At 46.2% G+C, this 19,469-nt stretch overlaps 1 protein-coding gene across 2 annotated transcripts; it reads left to right on the top strand.

The window, feature by feature from the left end:
* The first annotated feature begins 3,116 nt into the window (after window positions 1–3,116).
* FAM174B (family with sequence similarity 174 member B) lies at window positions 3,117–19,425 on the top strand. 2 transcript variants are annotated; one of them, XR_009488161.1, is made up of 4 exons: window positions 3,117–3,406; window positions 10,385–10,516; window positions 15,623–19,273; window positions 19,341–19,425. XR_009488161.1 is itself a non-coding variant. In XM_059858580.1 (3 exons), the coding sequence occupies exons 1-3, from the start codon at window positions 3,132–3,134 to the stop codon at window positions 15,624–15,626; spliced, it is 411 nt and encodes a 136-aa protein (XP_059714563.1). In that variant the 5' UTR covers window positions 3,117–3,131; the 3' UTR covers window positions 15,627–19,425. The 2 variants fall into 2 exon arrangements, 1 of the variants encoding a protein (XP_059714563.1); XM_059858580.1 differs by having other exon boundaries at window positions 15,623–19,425.
* The last annotated feature ends 44 nt before the right edge of the window (window positions 19,426–19,469 follow it).

Raw genomic sequence — 19,469 nt, 5'->3', positions numbered from 1 at the left:
TAAAAATACATCTGGGTGCTGCCTGGAGGCCATCTAAGAGCACAAAGGAAGGGACAGCCCGAGCTTCATATGCATTGCTAAGCAGTGCATGAAGAGCCTTCCCCACAAACAGGGCTGCTCCTGTATCAGGCATCCATAAATACAGAAATCTGCCATTCCCAGAAGCAATTGCATACAGAAATGCTCACTCCTTCTATTTAGTCAGCACAGACTCTTCTACAGAAAGTGCAATTGCTACTGAGAGCTCCAACTTGTAATGACACCAAGCAGGTGTAAATGGGAAGAAAACTCAGCAGGGAGAAAAGCTACACCAACTCCCAGCCCTGCAACCCGCAGAGCCTTCTCCTCCAGGAGTGTGTTTGTGTCAGGAATGAAACACAAGCTTCATCAGAGAGGAAACCAAATACTTTCTGCATTTTTTACTGTCTGAACTTCCTCTCGATTTCTCAAAGTCGTGTTCTTCTACCAAAGCTCTCGGGAGTGCTGGTTTCCACAGCCACGACTGCTAAGGGGGAGATGAAACCAAGATCCTTCCTTGTTATCCAAGTGGGACCCTTTGTCCTACATACATGGAAAACATGACTTACTAGGTAAAATCTAAACGCCACAAATTAGTTCAGATCCCCAAAAGATGACTGTTCAGATAAAATGTTTATTATAGAAGGGCTGGTAAACTCCCCTTGCTCTCATTTATTACTGCTGTGCTCAGAACAAACCACATGATGTCATTGAAGAACAGAGTTGCGAAATCCCACATTCCAGACCGGGACCCAGGAATGATTCCCAAATTAGGCAAATGGCATGGGAAATATCAGTAAAGATCTGAGGAGAAAAAAAATAAACCTACAAAAAAGCCAAACCAAAACAAGAAATCCTGAAGCCACTTGAAACAAATTATGCTCTCCAAAACTGTCGTGTTAATGGCTCTTCACCTCCGATATATTCACTCAAACTGCGGGAGGTGGTTCTTGTTTTGGAAGTCCTTTACACATCTTCCCTCATCCTATGGGGAAACACTGCTCTGCCAGGATGAATGCCAGAGGGATCTGCCAGAGGCCGGGCAGCAGCTGGCAAACCTCTCAGAACAGGCAGGGCCAGCAACAGGGTCAGTGTTTACAAATGATAACTCATGTGAGCAGCACTCACACCAGTGTTTGGGAAATAGCCCACACCACCGATCTGACCTCCTGCCCAGATGGAATTTTTACTGATTTATTTATTTTATTTTTTTCTGAACAGAAATAAACCAAGGCCTCATGTTGGAAACTAGGAAACTGCACGAAAGTCAGCAATGAAATAAACTCGGAACAATGCCCAATTCAGACAGTCTAGGGGGCCTTCTGCACAGTGTCCACGTCAAAATTTCCTCATGCAAAGAATTTCCTGCAAAACACACAGGATGCTTTTATTACCGAGTGGGTGGCATTTGATACAGCATCCCAATTGGCCAGGGAGGCCAATGAACCAGGCATTATTGCACTGCCACCTCTCTGGAGGGACACTGAATGCAGAAATACACTTCTGTCATCTCCTGCACAGCTTAGTCATACATATAATATCGATCATACCCTGCCCTGCCAGCCGTGAAGTGCAGAGCTTAACAGGACAGAAATCAGCTCTTTCGTCTTTCCCCTTTGTTTCACATATTTTCAGTGCCAATGTGCCCTTCTTTCCACATACAATTATTTAGCAGCAATGAAGTTCTTGCTAATGCAGAACACTGAAAGCAAAAGTTGTTGTTGGCTGTATCATGGCACAGGCACTTTGCCATGATACATCCCTCATTTACTCCTCACCTCGAACACTGTGGGCAGTTTCGGGTGCTACAATACAAGAAGGATATAAAGCCATTAGAGAGTATTCAAAAGAGGGTTATGAAGATGGTGGAGGATCTAGAGAAGGGTGGTTGGTCACTGGAACAGGGCAGTGGTCACAGCACCGAGCCTGACAGAGTACCAGCAGCATTTGGACAATGCTCTGAGGCATGGGGTGGGATTTTTGGGGCTGTCCTCTGCAGGGCCAGAAGTTGGGTGATCCTTGTGATTCCCTTCCAGCCCAGAATGTTCTATGATTCCTATAATTCTATGATTTATGCTCCCTGCCTGGCTTGGCTGATGGCATCACTCACGTGCTCAGTGCCCCAGGATGGTTTGCAGAACCATGGCTGAGATTTTCTCACATCTTATGTTTTTAAAGATGTGAAAGATCTGTAAATACATTATCCTGGAAGCAGAGCCCTGGTGATCAGCGAAAAGGCAAGAAGACATAAATCTGATATAGTAATTGTTGATGTAGCAGCTGGGCCATGCTGACCCAGCAGCTCGGGAGGTCTGTGCCCTGTTTGATGGCAGCATGAGCGCTGTGATTATTTTGCAGCTGGGCCGATGTTGTGAGTTGTAATTAAAAGTGGACACAGAACCACAGAAACAGAGAATTTTGTGGAGGGGACCCACTATGATCATCCAAATGCAACTCCTGCCTCTGCACAGGAGATGCAAACTGTTCCACCCTGTGCCTGAGACTGTTGTCCAAATGCTGCTTGAGCTGTCGGGCTCGGTGCTGAGATCACTGCCCGGGGCAGTCTGTTCCAGTGCTCACCACCCTCTGGGTGAAGAACCTTTTCCCAATACCCATCCTAAACCTCCCCGGACCCAGCTCCAGGTTCCCTCGGGTCCTGTCTCTGGTCGCACAGAGCAGAGATCGGAGCTGTCCCTCCCGAGAAGCTGCAGCACGGAGTGAGCTCCGTCCTCACTCTCCCCTCTGTTTATATCACTCTCCTCCAGGCTGAATAACCAAGTGCCCTCGTATGGCCCCTCCAGACCCTTCCCCACCACCGCATTCCCCTTGGATCCTCTCTAATAAAAGCTGTTCGTGCTGAGCGAAGGAGCAGAGCCGGCCCCGGCAGCAGCGGGGCCCGAGGCAGCGGCGAGGCCGCGGGAAGCTCGGGAGCGGAGGGCCCGGCCCGACCCGGCCCGGCCCGGCTGTGCCCGGCTGTGCCCGGCCGCGGGGCCCCGGCGGCGGCGGCGGGAGGCGGCGCCTCTCGGGGGGCGGGGGCCGGGCCGGGCCGGCCGGCGCTGCCTTCCGGGGCTCGGCACGGCGCGGCCGGAGCCGGGGCAGCCGGAGCGGGCAGGATGCGCTCCGCCGCCGCCCCGCTGCCGCTGCTCGCGGCCTCGCTGCTGCTGCCGCTGCTCCTGCCCGCCGCGCCCGCCGCCCGCGGCAGCCTGGAGCCGCCGGCGGGCAACGGCAGCCGCCCGCCCGCCGCGCCGGGCCCCGGCAACCACAGCGGGGCCCGGCTGAGCCCCGTGCCCGCGATGCTCCGCGACCTCTCCGCGCTCAAAGCCGCCGTCATCGGGGCCTGCGCGCTCACGGCCGCGCTCATCGCCTGCCTCCTGCTCCGCGTCTTCAGGTGGGCACCGCCCGCGGCAGCCGGGACCCGCGATCGGGGGCACCCGCCGAGGGGCCGCAGGGGGGAAGCCCCTCCTGTTTGATTGTTTTATTATTTATAAATATAATACGTATCTTACAGATGATCGTATATTATATAACGTGTTAGTGATGTGTTCAAAGCCCGGCCTCAAACGCGCTGTGTGTGGCTGTCCCTGGGGAGCCGTGCGGGGCTGCCGGCCTGGCACGGCCTCGCCTTGCTCCGCTCCTGCAGGGAATCGGGGCAGGAGCTGGGCTCCGGGTGGGATTCCCCAGCGGGGTACACCCGCTGCGTGGGGCCGCGGTGGGCGCTGGGCTGGGCACGGAGCGGAACGCGTCGGACTGCGCTGGAACATGTGGCAATACCCGGGGCTGTTGGCGGAGGTGGTAGTGGTGGGCCACTGGCATGGGTGCCCAAGGAGCCGTGGGGTGCCTGGCCATGGAGACACACAAAGCTCAGCCGGAGATGAGGCCCAGATGGCGAAGAGTCACTGCTCAGTGTCACAGCTCGGTGTCCCGCTGCTGGGCAGGGACAGCCGGAAAGAGACGGGAACAGCTGGCGCTCGGAGGCGAAGGCATGGCTCAGGTGACAGAAGCAGTTAAACAAGTGCAGTTGGCACATTCTTCCTTGTCTGTCTTCAGACAGCTCCTTTGTGCATGGCTGAATGCTCTGCTTCTCCTACTTTGAGCTAATTCCGTGTAGGAAGGGCAGCGTTCATGATGGTAGTTTCCAAAGTGTGGTCTATAAACCGAAATGATCAGGGCTGATACTTTCTGAAGAAATTGACATTTAACTGTATTCTACTTAAGTGTGTGCAGCAGCTGGCACAGGCAATGCAAATAAATGTGCTCATAAAATGATGTGGTTTGGGAGAGCCTAATAAAATGTTGAAGAGGTGTTTTTTGGTTTTTCTTAATCAATATGTCTGCTTTGCAGCTGTACAGAGTTGTCACAGACAAACAGCAGAATTGGTAGAGATTATATGAGCTAGAATTAGGAAGTCCATAACTAAGGCTTTTCGTTCTGCACTAAGTTTCTACTCCTAGTTCTGTGTGATCTTGGAGAGTTTTTTTTCTTTGCCACAGTTTCTTCTGAATATAAAGCAATATCTTGTGTCAAGGAGACCTGGCTGAATATTGGTAGCCAAAGAAGGCAAACTGATAACCTTTAAAGGCCTTCCCTATACTATTATCAGCAAAAACAGGTCCAAGTTAAAGTCACCTTGGGAAAGATGGATTTATTCTCCCATGCCAGAGTCGTCATTATACAGCTGATCAGAGTTAATGCAGCATTAAAGATATGTTAAACACCCTCTGAGATGTCATGTGTATCTTTGGTAGAACCTGCTGGGGAAGTGGAAAATGAAGCTATTGGCTTCTGAGTATGTTTCTTTATCTGACAGAGCACTTGTTTGTAAACAGTTATCCCAGTTGCAAACGAGACAAGAATACCAACAGGTATGTTTGTACAGTGTCACACTTGTAGCTGACAACACAGATCAGTGGAGATTCTGTTGCAGAAGAGATAAGGGATTTACCCTCAATAAATGTAAAGCTTTTCTCCATCAGAATACAAGCTTTGTTCACACTTAGTCAAAAACATTGTGGTTTTTTTTCTGGAGTCATGGATTCCTATTAAAGAGATTTTGCTGAAATCCAGTCTTTGATTAAACTTTCACTGTGAAATTATTCTGTGTTGCTGGAAGTAAATTATCCTTTATATGAGTTGTAGAGATGAAACAAACCAGTGATTGGCCAGACACTCATCACAGGCATTGGATTAATATTTCATACATTTAAATTTTTATATACATCTTATTTTTACATATTTTTCTGTTGATATTATTTTCCTTTTTTGTTTGAGTAGGAATAGATATATTTCTTCCGCTTTCAGCTCAGTTCTTAAGGCAGCACTCAGAGATTCCTCTTCATTCCTTTTGGAAATGTTATGCTCTAAGTTCATCTGATGCTTGTGTGGTTCAGAATGTGGTGTCACCCGAAGTGGTCTGAATTTCCTTTCTCTCTGTGGCTGCTGGGGTCTGTGAAAGCCAGCCAAGACTTTGCTATTTGTCTGCATGTGGCAAGCTCTAATTTGCTATAGTATTTATTTATTTATTCTTTTTTGCAAGCTCAGTCCTGGGTTTGCTTTCTTTCCTACACCCGTGGGCTCTGCATGCTCCCAACCCAAAACCATTTCCACAACAAACCAAATTCCATGTTATTCTCAAGCAAATAGTTGGGTAGTTTGCATTACCAAGAAACACAGTGTCTTGCAACAGATTGTGTGTGGCTAAACTCACTCTTTGATCTGAGTTCTGGATTTTGCCTTTTTACCTCCGTGTTCTGCCCTGTTTCTCTCCCCGGTGCAGCTCGGTTCATTCCATTGCAATGCAATTTTTGGGATCAGCTCACAGGAAACACAATTTTTCAGATGTGGCCAACAGTGCTAGTGGACCATGTGCCTTCTAGGGAAATCTGATAAGTTACTTTTGCTCCATCGGGGCAGCTGAGAGCAACCCAAAGCTTTAGTTGCAGAGAACTCTGCTCTGTGAGTGTTTGCATCATGTCTTGACCTGTCCTTGAGCAAACAGAATCCAGACTGGAAAGGCTGCTGTATATCTAGATTTTTAGAGAAAAGCTACCTGCTTCTTTTGCATCTCATTGCACTGGTTTTTTTTTTCTTGTTCAATTTGGATTTCTTCATCAAATACCACTTTAGCTTAGTTTTCCAGTATTAGCAAAACTGGTATAAATGAGATTGAGGAGAGAGGTTCAAGCATATGATCATAAGATACAAGACCCTTTGTTCTATGAGCTAGACAGTTGCTCCAGGCCATCCAAGGCTTAACCCCAGCGAGTTTCACTGATTTAAAATTAATTGCATTATAACCAGTTATAGTACTCCAGCAGAGACAAGGTTTCATGTTCCTGCCAGCAACAGGGAAGAAAAACTCAAATTAAATTATGTTAAATGGAGAAGGAAAAAAAACCCAAAATCAACCAAACATCCAACGTCAAAACATATATCTGTGACTTATGTTGAAAGCCATGGGCAGGCAGCAGCATTGATCATGGAATCACAGAATCACAGTTGGGGTTGGAAGGGACCTCAAAGATCACCTCATTTCAACCCTCCTGCATGGGCAGGGACACTTTCCACTAGAGCAGGTTGTTCCAAGCCCCATCCAACCTGGCCTTGAACACTGCCTGGGATGGGGCAGCCACAAGACTTGGCAGCCTGTGCCAGGGCCTCACCACCACCCTCACAGTAAAGAATCTCTTCCTCATATCTAATTTAAACCTGCTGTCTTTTAATTGGAAACCATTCCTCCTTGGCCTGTCACTGCATGTCCCTTCTCCAGAAAACACATGAGGACTTGGCTTAGTGCTACAACTTTGTTGTATACAGCACCATCCAGAGAGCAGAGATACCCAGAGAGATCAACAGGAATGGAATATTGCTGATCTAATTCATCAGCTGCTAGGAAGTCTGGAGTTTCCTGAGGTTTTTAGTCCCTTTTTTTTTTTTTTTTTTAACTGCTAAGAGAGTCCATTAACAGGAAATAAACTGATCCTGATTCCAGTCTGCAGAGAACATTGCTGCAGTTCTAGGAGGGACTGGCTTAGTAAGACTTCCAGTAAGCACTCTACTTAGAAGGGATAAGGGTTTTTTTTGAGTTGTTTTGGGTTTTGTTGTTGTTTTGGTTTTTTTTTTTCTTTCCAGGGGATGGTCCCCTCCCTCTACATCTCTTAGCAGGAGGTAAAAAATGCAGAGACCTCTCTCTCTCTCTGGGTCTGTGAAGGGTCAGGAAAGGAATAATCTTTGAATGTCAGGGTTGTGGACTAAAATAGATTAGAGGCGTAAATAATACAATGAACCAGTGAGTTGATTCGAGCACTTACCCCACCACATGATGCCTCAGAAAGGAGGATGAAGTGCTGCATATGACTGGTGCTTGATCAAAATAGCCTCTGGTCAAAGTACAGCCACAAAGGCGGCGTTCTGCTCTCTGTGTGTCATTCCCTGCTGTCTGGAGAGGGATGTGGGGTGGAGCAGGCAGACCCTGGTGTGGTATATGGTGCTTCAGCCCTGGGTCTGCAGTGAAAAGTTATATCCCTGCCCCCAGTTAGCCTGGGTTTTCTTTCCTCCTCATAATTCTGGGCAAGACCTGTAGCATTCCCTCCTAATTACGGGGGGTGGCTGAATCAGCAGAAGCAACAGGATTTTTTGAAGTGGAAGATGGTTTACTGTGCTATAGTACTCAGATCCACTTCTACCCTGGGGAGTGCATTGTCATTGTGCAAGGGCCACTCTCTGACCACAGCTTCCAGCAGGCTTCTTGTTTGCTTTTAAAAAAACCCCACAAAATGAATGTGGCTGGAGAGGAGAAGCTCTCTTTGCCCATGAGGTCTAATGTGTCCTGATCCTGTCCAGGAGGTCCCAAAGTTCATGAAACATTTGTGTTCTGTAGTTCCTGCCCTGTGCTGCCTGCTGACTCTGCTGCCTGGTCCCACCTGCTGAATAAAGTGCTTTTCCGTTTTGTGCTGTCATTGCTGATGGTTACAGGGATCCCACGGGGGTTCAGGAGTTTTAATGTGAAACAGTTTCCTGACAGGCATGTAGGGAAACTCCCAAGGCTTTCCTGCAAAGTTAGCTCGGGTAGTTTTGGTATTTATGAAGCCTAGGGGAGTTGTGCGGATGAGCAAATGAGAAAACGGACTGCTGGAAAGCAGATTAATGACAAATTAGCTAGATAATCTGGGGTGGAATGGATTGAGAAAAGGGTGGGAGGGAAAGACCTTTTTGCCTTATCAATGGCAAACAACTGGTTGTAGCAGCTTAGCCAAAAACCAGCAGCAAAATCAGCTTCCTCTCTATCCTAGATGAGCACCATCATTAGGTGAGGTTGTGGGGATTAATAGGTCACTGTACAGCGAGTTCTGCTCCAGGTCCTCTTAAAAATGTAGCCCAAATAGACTAATTAATGGCTGGAGGCAAAAGGATTCTAGTTTCCCATTTCTAAAAATATCTGTTCTGCAGTAATTTCTTCAACTACTCCATTATTAACAGTTTTAAGATGAACTCTGGAAGAAGTTACATTTTCTAATGGAGGGAATGAGGGAGGAGGGGTCTCTGTAATGTGGGCTTGATACTTGGATAGGATCTTAAATGGAACCCATGGAAACCCTCTGTAGCCTGTATGTGAGTGCAAAGTGGTAAGGCTGTGCTTGGTTAGTTCTGACAGGTTAGTCTTGGTCTATGTTTAGGCTTCCCAGCAAGAGTAAATACTTCATGTAAAAACAGTGTTTTACTTGCAAGAGGAGACCTCCCTCCATCAGTTTGCTGCTAGTTTTTAGCAGAAAAGCAGAGTAACAGAGAAGTGGTTTCAAAAGGATTTTCAAGTGTTTGGGTTAAGAGTCCTCCTGTACTGGATATAAAATCACTTGTTTCAATAACAGCAGTAAAAGAACAAACCACCCCGTGCTCTGCGTGACACAGCAGCAGAGATAACTCTAAAGATTAGACCAGGAGGTGACTTTCTCCTCACTCCTGATGCAACCTCAGCCTTTAGAACAGGGAGGAAATGCAAACTGATTCATCCCAAGGGCTGGGACCTGTTTGTTCAGCCTTGGACTACTGCCCAAAAGCAGCGCTTGGCAGAAGTACTGAGATTTCCACATCAGAGCTGGTCACTGATTTAAATTTCCTTAACTTTGAGCTTGGAAGGGACCACTGTGGTGGAGATGCATACTCAGGGCTGGAGTCTCAGTGTCTCTGCAGTGCTCATACTCCAGTTCCTGTTGCTGTGTAACTGTTTTAAAAACTTCTTGAGGCAAAAGCTGTGCTTTTGAATCTGGCACACCTTGCATGATGTGCCAGGGCAAGGCTTCTTGATGGTGAAAGTGCACTTGGGATGTGCTCGGAGCACTAGCTGTGATTACCAAAACTCTGCTAGCTTGTGCCTGCACCAGCTCCCTTGGCATGCTTGGCAGGTAGCAGTTTTGTTTGCTAAGAGGTGTAGGGGAAAGTTCTGCATTTTGTTAACCAAAACCATCCAGTTTCTCCCTGAAGGCTGGCCGAGTACGCATCAACACATTTTTGAATGTATAATCACAAAAATGCATTCATGCATGAGCAGTGTGACCTTCCTAGTGTACATGAAAACAGTAGGTGAAGTAAAAAAAAAAAAAGGACCCACGCAATTCAAGCTGGAGCAGAGAATAAGTTGAAAAGCCACACACAAAGTGTTTATTAATTGAAAGTAAGTGTTAGAAAATAGATCTGTCAAAACCGTGGGATGTGCAGGTGTGTGAGCATCTCCATTTACAAAGGAAGGTAAGGCTGGCATCTGTGGGAGGAGAGGTGGTAGGTACAGTTAGCTTTGAACAATGGTTGGTTGTTTTTCATAGCACCTGCACAGATGGAGCCTGAAACTGCTTCAGGTGAGATTCAGGGTTGTTGCTGTGAGTCCTGAGCTGGGTCTGACTGCAAGGAAAGTGAGCAGGCAATTTTGTACCCAGACAGCGTCACCTCCTTGCTCCTAATCCTGCCTAGAACATTCCCGTGGCTCAGGAGGGCTTAACCTGTGCTTTCTCATCTGAGCATGTTCACTAAACCAGTGGCTGCTTCAGCTGATTAAGCCCATGTCTCACTTAGTGAGTGTGGCAGCAGGAGCACGTGGTGGCTGTGGCGTTCGTGTGCCTGCCCTGGGTGCCAGAGCATCTCTGGTTTGTCAGCAGTGGAGAGACTGACATTGATCTGGATTGGAGCTGACGAGGAACTGCTCCACACACAGGCACCAAGAGTGGCCTTGGAAAGGCAGCAGGAGGGGACAGAGGCTGGTTCTGCAATGTTCCTGTTGGGGGGTCTGAGTCCAGCAGAGTCAGAGCTGCTGGGAGCAGCTTCACCCTCTCCAAGGAATGCTGTATAAAGGCAGTGTTTCCCACCTCTGTGTTTCAGGTCTGGCAAGAGGATCAAGAAGACCAGGAAGTACGACATAATCACCACCCCAGCCGAGAGGGTGGAAATGGCTCCTCTGAACGAAGAAGACGACGAGGACGAAGACTCCACAGTGTTTGATGTGAAATACAGGTACTGCTGCCATCCATCCAGTTAGACTCGCTCACTGAGCTCTTGTTAGTTAAAACAGCTCTTTTACTTCTCTGCTGGGCCAACTTGGCAGGGATGAGGCAGTCACAGTCTCCCTCTTTGCCCAGGCATTATCCCTTTCCTTTACACTCCTCAGCCTATTCCCAGCACAGCTCTGTCCTCCCCTGCTCCTGCAATAACCCTGTCACTGCCCCGGGCTGTCTGCACTCCTCTTTCCCCTGCAGAGCAGCACAACAGGGTACACGTGTCCCAAATAGCTGACAGGGTTTGACAGACTGAACTTCCCCTCTCGGGCAGCTGCTGGCAGTCGTTCCTGTGTGCTCACACTGGATGGAGGGCTGTGGATCAAGGGTCGTGGATCCAGGGCTTCTTTCCCAGGCTGTGAGCCTGGGAGGGAAATCAGAATGAATTTCCATAAGATTTGTACCAGAGTGCTCCTGTGTTGGTCTGTGACAGAGAGGACTCTGGGCCCTCACTAATGCTGTTAGCAGTTACCCCTTAGCAACAAACTTTCCTTAAATATGTTTGTCTTTTTGAGATGGAAGTGGTGTGACAACCCCAAACTTCTGCTGCCTATTCTGGGCCTGAAGATTTATGACAACAACTCAGCACATAAAGTTGCTGCTTGTTGATTTATGGCATCAGGGTATCTGCATCTTTTATTTTTGTTTGCATCAAGCCATCCACACTATTTGAGTTGTGTTCTCATCCAAATAAGGCCTACTCTAAAATCTGTCCTACTTTGGCTGAAATAAGCTCTCCTAATTATAAAAATGCAGATCTTGACAACTTCTGACTGGAGATTTTACAGACTTTACTGACAGTGCCCATCTCCTAACTTTGGAAAAGGGGGAACACCACATCTGCTCTGAGCACATGTGCCAACATCTGAACCACACACTACCATATGCTCCACTGGTTGTTTCCCAAATCACTGCTTTAGTTCTCTATAAAAATCAGGAAATAGTTCAGAGCCATGAAACAATGAAGGGTGTGAGTCAAGCCTTAGTGTAAACAATTAGTTCTTGATTTAGAAGACTCCCATCAGTCCTTACCTGACTTTTGCCATTCCCTGTAGCTGCCCTGTGTTTGCTCTAATAATTTCAGCTTGTGCAGTTTGTACTTTGTGATCAAGCTTTGTTAAACCCAGAGTGCAGAGATCTGAGTTTAAACAGCCCTCATGTCCCACTCTCTTAACTCCATACTTTCTCTGTGAACTTTTGGAAATGGGGTCTGAGGGTTTTTCCCCAAAGAGGGAGAACAGAAGAATCTCAGTCATGGCAGTGACTTCAGGACAAGATGTTTAAAAGTGAAATAGTGGATGAACAAAGAGCTTGCTGGAAATCATTTGTCTCTTGAGAGCTGTGTTTGTGTTACCTGACGTTGCTTCCCTGGAGCAGGAACTCTGCTGCTACCACTGAAGGTATCAGCTCATCCTGGGTCCCTGTTCTTGGCTAACCAGTTCTCTTTTCAGCTGTGGGAATTCCTCCTTTCTGCCACAGCTATTAAACTGCATGTTTTCTGCAGTCCTTGCTGTTTCAAGCATACTTTTGTTTAGTTTAAACAGAGCTACTCATTTTGGAGGGGAAGATCATCTCACAGACAGCCTCCTAGCAGTGCTGGTTTTGGGAAAGCTTCTTTGAGGATACATTTGCTGTGGAAGGTGTCAAGCTCTCTGATTCCTTTGTGCAGCTTAGAGAGTATATCCCAAACGATTCACAAATCCTGTCACCAGTAAAGAGACTCCTTTGCAAACTGGAGTTACTGAGTTTGACCATTGACAACCCCATTGAACTAGTCAGGACTTTTTTCATAGATGCTTGTGTTCAGATGGGAGGAGAGGGAGGGAGCTGCAGAAAGAGCAGCTCAGACTTGCCCACAGGGAGTCAGGGGACAAACTTCTAACAGATCTTCTCTTGGTGTACCTGCCTCAGTCCTCCCCTGCCCCCCAGGCTGGTGTGGGAGGCTCTGAGCTGGTTTATTTGGGATCCCCTCCTATTGCTGAAAGATCCGTGCTGGCACTTTCATCTGTATTTGGGGGAGTAATTGAGATTCTGTGCTCTCTCCCCATGTAATGCAAACAGCTCTCTAATTAAAAGGCAGTTGGTGTGGAGCAGCAACAGGGGAGAAGCGACATTTACCTCTCCAATTGGTTCTTGTGCAGTTAATTTTCTTTCTTTTAATGCTCTGTCCTTGTGCAGATTTGTTTCCAGTCTTACATGAGGCATCAAAGAACAGCAGACAGTGTAAATTGGGCTGTTGGATGAAGGTCATTGCTATTTTTTTCCATTTTTTTAGGAGGCTTTAAAGTTTTAGGCTCTCAGTAGTTCCCCCCCTGGCTTCCCTTGGGCAGTGGAGCAACAAGAAATAACCACCTTTCTACAGTAAGGCAGACTAATAAGAGCACTTCAAAATCTTACCCAAACAGAGTCCTTTCTGTGGATGCAAAAGCCACCCACTGCTGCCTCTGTCAGATGTGTGCTGGATCAGATCCCCTCTTTGCAACCTCATTCCAGTAGCAGGGAAGCAGCTCTGTCAAGAGCCTCTAATCCTGCAGGCAGCATTTCTGTGTGAAAAGAGGTGGAAAGTATGAAACAAAGATTGTCACAGAGTAAAAGTGCCAGATCACTTGGACATTGATACCTCCTTAAGAAGCTTTTTGGAAACCACTTTTTTAATATGTGTGTTTCTGTATGTATTTGCTCTGCTGTTGAGGGAGGCATTTGGGTAAATAGTTCAGGAATTGTTCTGAAATTACTATAAAGCTCTACAAAGAAAGCAAACAGAGCAATGGAAAGAGTGTTTGTTTCTTGATCACTGATTCAGTCTGTGCTGAAGGGCAAAAAGCATTCTTGTCCAGTTGATTCCTGGACCATATGAACTATATTGGTCATCATTTCCCAGATGTCAGATGGTCTTTCAAGTTTTATGATGGGATTTGCTACACATCTTCAAAAATGAGTTAGTGGAAAGCTAGATCCCACTCTCCATATGTGCTTTTTCTCATCCTCCAAATAGATTTTGATTTGAAGATTTCCCTCTTCTCTTTGCTCCTTTAGCTCTTTCTTTCAGGAGGGCAGGGGGAATTTGCACGGGTTCTGTGATCTCTGTGATGGAGCTAAGCCATCAATTCATCAGGCATTTGGCACTCAGGGATACTTGAGTAGAGAGCAGTGAAGTAAAGTAGGTTACAGGCAAACATCCCCAACAAACTGGTGTCCATCCCCCACCACAGAGCACTCTGCTTATTTTGTGTAATAAGAGAAAAGAGATGAAAACAGCTGCAAAAAGAACCAGTTTCTGAAAAGGTAAATAAAATTGTTAGCTTGTTAAGCTTATTAACTCTAGCGAGGCTCATTGGGGGATTCCTTGTCAGCTTCAATAGGAAACTGAAAACAGGTTCTGAATAAATTCCGTGGCGCCTTGCACATGAAAGGCTTTGAAAGCACTTCAGTAATCTGGGATATCAGCAGTGACTCCTCTCCCTGCTGATTTGCAGCTGTTGGAGGCAGCGAGTTCTGCTCTTGCTTCGCTTGCTGGGCCCAGCTGGGGGAATTTCACAACTGTCCAGGGCCATATGTGCCATGTGACAGCCCAGAGCTGGGGAAAGAGCTTGGAATTTAAATGCCAGTGCTGGTGTCAGGCTCCTAAATAAATACTGATAGAAAGTTTTTCTTGGGGCAGATTGAAGCCTCTGTCCTTCCTGTTGGCTGAGTAAAATTCCTCAGTTTGGTTTCCCTGTGGATTGTCATTTTTCCTCTAACAGCAGCAGCAGCACTGGCAGAACGCAGAAGTGGTTTAGGAATGCATCTTCCAAAGTGCTCTTGAAAGGAGAAAGATTTATGTGTAAGGAGCAGTGGCAGGCTGAGGGAAGAGGACAGGAATATTTATTCAGCCATTGTGGGTCTAAAGGGCTTTTGAGAGCTTGCAGGAAGTTTTAGAGGAAAGATATACCTTACGCATGTAAGGGCTGGATTCTGGATTCATCCCTTTTCCAGGCACTGATAGCACTGAACTGTAGAGAAACATCTTCAGCACACTTGCAGGGCTCAGCCTTTGATGTACCCAAGTCTTGGGAGTCTCTGTAAAATATGGGTTACACTACTGGTGCCTTCTCTAGGACTACATCCTTTCCAGATCCTGGCTGTGTGTGCAGCTCTGAATGGAGCATGGAATTGTTCCGTTTGTTACTGCGAGGTGTTCACTCTCAAGGGAGCAGCTCTAATGGATTTTTTTCCAGTGAAAGCTGCAGGCAATTCTGGATGATGCCAGGTGAATTGTACTGGGGTTTATAGCAGCTTATTTTTTTTCCCCCAGCAGGCAGCAGTGACAAGTTGTGTGTAAATCGAGGGGTATCATTTATCCTCATCTGAAGGGGGTGCAAATCACCAACACAGGCAGCAGCTCACTATAAATACAACAAATTGCCAAAGCTTTGGTGCTGCTGTTAAGGATTTCCCATAGGTCCACAGCAGGGGAGAAAAAGAGATAGTCAAAAAGCAATTTTTGCTGGGTTTTGAAGGCCAGTTCTTTCCTGATGCTACTGTGACATTTGTTGCAGAGCACACCATGTTCTGCTGCTCTTGCAGTCCAATGGGAGGGCTCTTGCCTTATTCCTGCAGTGTAGCAGGTTCCTTTTAAGATTTTTTTTTGAACCCTGAAGCAGTTAGGGCATCAGGAGGAACATCCAGAGAAATGAGGATGGTCCATGTGTGTTGATGGGTAAGGGGTGCACTGGTGTGTAAAAGCTGTGCAAAATGTGCAAAATGTGGTTTAGTATGCCTCCCTGTGCACATTCCCTTCTCTGCTCTGCACAGTGAGTGGCCACAGGATCTTCCAGCATCTGGCCTTTCCCTCATCTAACTCTGCTTTTGTCTTCCCTTGGTATCTCTTCTCTTGCATGACACTAACATCCCACCACTCCCACCAGATACACAACTGCTGGAATCGGTGGCAGTCCCAGTGAATGATGCTGCCTTTTCCTTTGTGGCCGTTGGGATTTTATTTTTCCACTTCACACTTCTCATCTCTGCCTGTGAGTAATTTTAATTGCAAATCTCCAGCTGTACTAATTCTTCTGCTTTCCAGGTAAAGCAGCTCCGTGGAGCGTCGGTGCCCTGCCAGACGTCATTCTGCTGTCGAGGGACCTGCTGAACCCATAACTGTGAAAGGGGAGGCTTTCATCTCTGCACCTCCTCGAGGTGCTGTTTGTACAGCAGGCTGTGGATCTTCTGACTCAAACAGCACCATCTGGTTCCCTGGTGTCCCAACTCCTGCGTTGGAATGACCAGAGTTCCTCTTTGCAAACTGGGCTCTCTTGCTTTAGGAGGGCTGCAGTGTCCCCAAAGCATTACAAGGTGCAGCTCCTTACAGTCTAAATAAGTTTTGCAGAAGGAGGAAGACAAGATTAAACCAAGCTGCCCCAAGGACTTATTTTCTAAAATCCTAGTTGAACACTTCAGTCACTGTTAAACTTCAATCATTGTTAAATGGATCACGTGTTTAAAAAAAACATCAAGAAGTATTTTTGGGCCTTACAGAGGTGACTTAGGACTTAAGAGGGTAAAAATGTAAGCCATGCTGAAATGCCACACTATGTTTGGTGTAGGGTTTGGGTGGAAGGGGTTGGGAGGTCGACTCATGTAGGAAATTGACTTGCTACTGATTTTTTTTTTTTAAACAACAATTGCACTAAGTTTTCACGATGACACTCTCATTGTCCCGAGGAGCTCTGATCAGATCAACTTCAGTAAGTGAGACCACAGGGAAATAGGAAGAATCAGGCATGCTCTAAACTACAACAATCTTGGATTAAAGAAGATATATTTTTGTAATTTTCTGCCCTTCCACTGGGAGTAAAACCAGTGTTTTGTACTGTCCTGTGCTGACTGTAACTTGTCTACAATTCATTAACTTTTTCTAAGCAAAGTAAGTCCTCATGTGGAATGATTGGATTGCAGAGAGAACATGTCTTATTTTTCATGGAAGCTTCATGTAAATGATCCTATTCTGTCAAACTGGAAGTTTTCCTTTACTACCTGCTTGACAAAGCTCATTTAACTCAAGGATGATTTTTACCTGTTGATCCCTGCTGTGCTTTGTGCTGCAGAGGTCAGAGCTGTGGAATGACACTGTGGGAATTAGATTGCTGCATCTGGAAAGGTTGGGTTTGGGAGACCACAGGCATCCAGGCATTTCAGGCCAGCAGTAGAAAGGGCAAACCCATCTGGGTTAGTTTCTTTCCTTTGTGGTTTTCCTTTAGAGTAACCACAGATGAAGTTCAGACTTTACTGTTTACTGCACTCCTTAACACCTTCTATTTTAGGTTTTTAAGCTGGCTGAAACCTTGCTTTTCTTGGGGAATGCATATTTTCCAATTGTTTTAGGACTGTCCCACTGTTTGCTTGACCCTCTCCCAGCCTTGCAGTTGCAATCCCTCAAGGAGACTGCAGTTTCTGGCAAAGCACCAGCCTTGCAGCAGGCTGCCACTTTTGGGATTTTTGTCTGTTTTTTAAAGCCCTATTGAGATTTGAGGCCTGTTGAGAAACCAAACTGCTTTGTCATGATACCACGACCTGCGCCAGTTCTGTGTGGTTCCCTTTGGCCCTTCAGTCAGTAAAAAGAGCTGAAGGGGAATTTTTTTTCCTTTCCAGCAGCCTTGTGCATTCATCCCAGCAGCTGCCATACCACAGCTTGCTTTCCCCTAGCTGTGACTCAGCAAAGGCTTTGCAGACAGCCAACTCAGCCTGGATGGAAAAATCCCAAAGCAGACTGTTGTGTTAATATTAGTCATCAAGGCAATATAAAATGCTCTGTTATTTTCATTCATGGAATAGTTTGAGTCATTCTGTGCCTCTGTTACCAAGCAATATTTGACATGTCAGCTGTGAGGTGAGGATGGGCTGGGCAGGTTGTTCTGGCTGGCAGGAAGCACAGGGAGCAGAGAGTGGAACGATGCTGCAGGTTCAGGTGAGGTCTGGAGCTCTTTCCTCACCTCAGTAGAACAGGTTCAGGCTCTAGGCTGGATGCTCCAGAAGGAAATACTGAGTTTATTCAGGGCTGCAAGAGTGAAGGCTGGGAATTGAACTTTGTGGGCAGACCAAGCCCTTTTGAAGTCAGAGAAGTGGCAATCCTGAGAGGAGAGAGGGAGGTTAAAAGCTTCTGTTGGCATTTGTGGAAGGAGGGGATGGGATGAGGTGGCTGCCCTGTCTGTGCAGGCACCATGGCAACATGTTCATGCCCACTCTCCTGACACACTCATTAAACTGAGCATCAGGCACTCTCAGAGTGGAGACAGGGAATGAAACCATCTCTTTGCACCAAAGAAAGGCAAGACCAAGTTACGTAGGAGATAGATGAGGAGAAAATAAGCATGAAGGGCACTTCTGCCTTCTGAGCAAGTCTGTTCTTGAAATCAGTTTTTCCAGCAGCTTCAGGTCATTTGCTGAGTTAGGCTGGCAAAGGCCTTCTGCTCCCCTTGCTTGTAGCTTAAAAAAACAAACAAAAAAAAATCCCACTATTTTCACAACATGGCCAAATCTCAATGGTGGACGGGGACCAGGTATTTAAGATGTTGAAGATGGAGGTGCTCAACAGCAGCTGGGATTTCCTGGCTCCTTGAGGAAGTCCCAAACTGTGTGCCATAAGCTAAAAAGTGCTTATAGGGAAGCAGCAGCTGCTTGGTGGAAATAAAAGGTCAACCTGACCAGTTGCTCACAGTCATGAAAATAATCCAAATGCTTTGTCTGATACTCAGTTGCTGTTGCAAATGTGAGGCAATGTTTACCTCTACAAAACTTGCTGTATGTGATTTAAAGTGTCTGGTTAAATATTCTATAGCTATATTTAGTTAAGATTTTAAGAGCACTTGACGTGACTCATCTAATAGTATATATATGAATATTTTTTTAATTGTAGAAATCAGTTTAAAACATAGTTTTAATAATTTGAACTGTTTGGTTCAGGTAGTTCTAGGAGTTCATCAGAGAAGAAATAGCCATTAACCACTACATGAGTTTTTTACCTTAATGTTCTGTGTATCTGACACTGCAGATTTAATCTGATTGTGGCTGTAACATGTCTTAGCATCTGCTGCTATTTTGTGTTGCGTAGTCAAACTTGCTTTGTTCAAGAGCATTTTAAAAGGCATATTTTTTTGTTACAGAAAATGAAAACAGAAATGTTATTACAGCTGTCTTGTCTGTAGCTCACTTACTGCTTTCAGAATCCTCCAACTCCTGGCTGAGGCAAACCGAGTATGTGAGTCAGAGGCTTTTCCCTTTGTGCATGTGGAGGGAAAACCCTGCACAGAACTGCAGCTGCTTTGCTCCAGCCACAGCCCTGTCACCAGAGATTACACTTGAGAAGCCAGAAGTCAGTGTGCCATGCTTACATGCAGAACTAAGTGCACAGATAGCTTTGTATTTGCATTTTCCCCCGTTTTCTTCCCTGGAAGTTGCAGAGATGACTGCAAACACTTGTTTGGCACACTGACTCTGTGATCCCCCAGTGTTTATCTTAAGACCAAACTTACTTGTAACAGTCTACAGGCACTAATGAAGCTTGAACACATAGACACTAATTAACTCAAACATTTTGTTCATAACTGTTCCCTCTAATTCCATGTACATGGTATAATCTCTGCAGGGTGGAGGGCTGTGGTTTTTGTTAAAGATTTTTTCCTTGTTAGATGAGTTTCTGCTGCTGCAGTTTGTGTGTGAGGAGGTATCAGGACCATGTGTTCTTTTTAAAAAAACTTCAATTGCTTTGAAGTTTTTTTAAAAAGAATTTGTCATTGTGACCAAAGCTTCTTTTTAAGGAAAAATTGGTTGTGGTTGAATGGACTTCATGTGTGTCAGTAGAAACTGCCATCATTAAACATGTTCTTGAAATCCCTGTGCTGTGTGTTATATTTAAGGCAGGAATAGGAAAGGGC

This window comes from Haemorhous mexicanus, chromosome 13 (assembly GCF_027477595.1).
Source record: "Haemorhous mexicanus isolate bHaeMex1 chromosome 13, bHaeMex1.pri, whole genome shotgun sequence".
Taxonomy (NCBI): domain Eukaryota; kingdom Metazoa; phylum Chordata; class Aves; order Passeriformes; family Fringillidae; genus Haemorhous; species Haemorhous mexicanus.
This window is presented reverse-complemented; position numbering and strand designations above follow the sequence as displayed.

Coding starts and splice junctions, on each gene's coding strand:
- FAM174B (XM_059858580.1), top strand. CDS start 3,132: ATGCGCTCCGCCGCCGCCCCGCTGCCGCTGCTCGCGGCCTCGCTGCTG. Junction 3,407..10,384: donor CTCCTGCTCCGCGTCTTCAG/GTGGGCACCGCC, acceptor TCTGTGTTTCAG/GTCTGGCAAGAGGATCAAGA.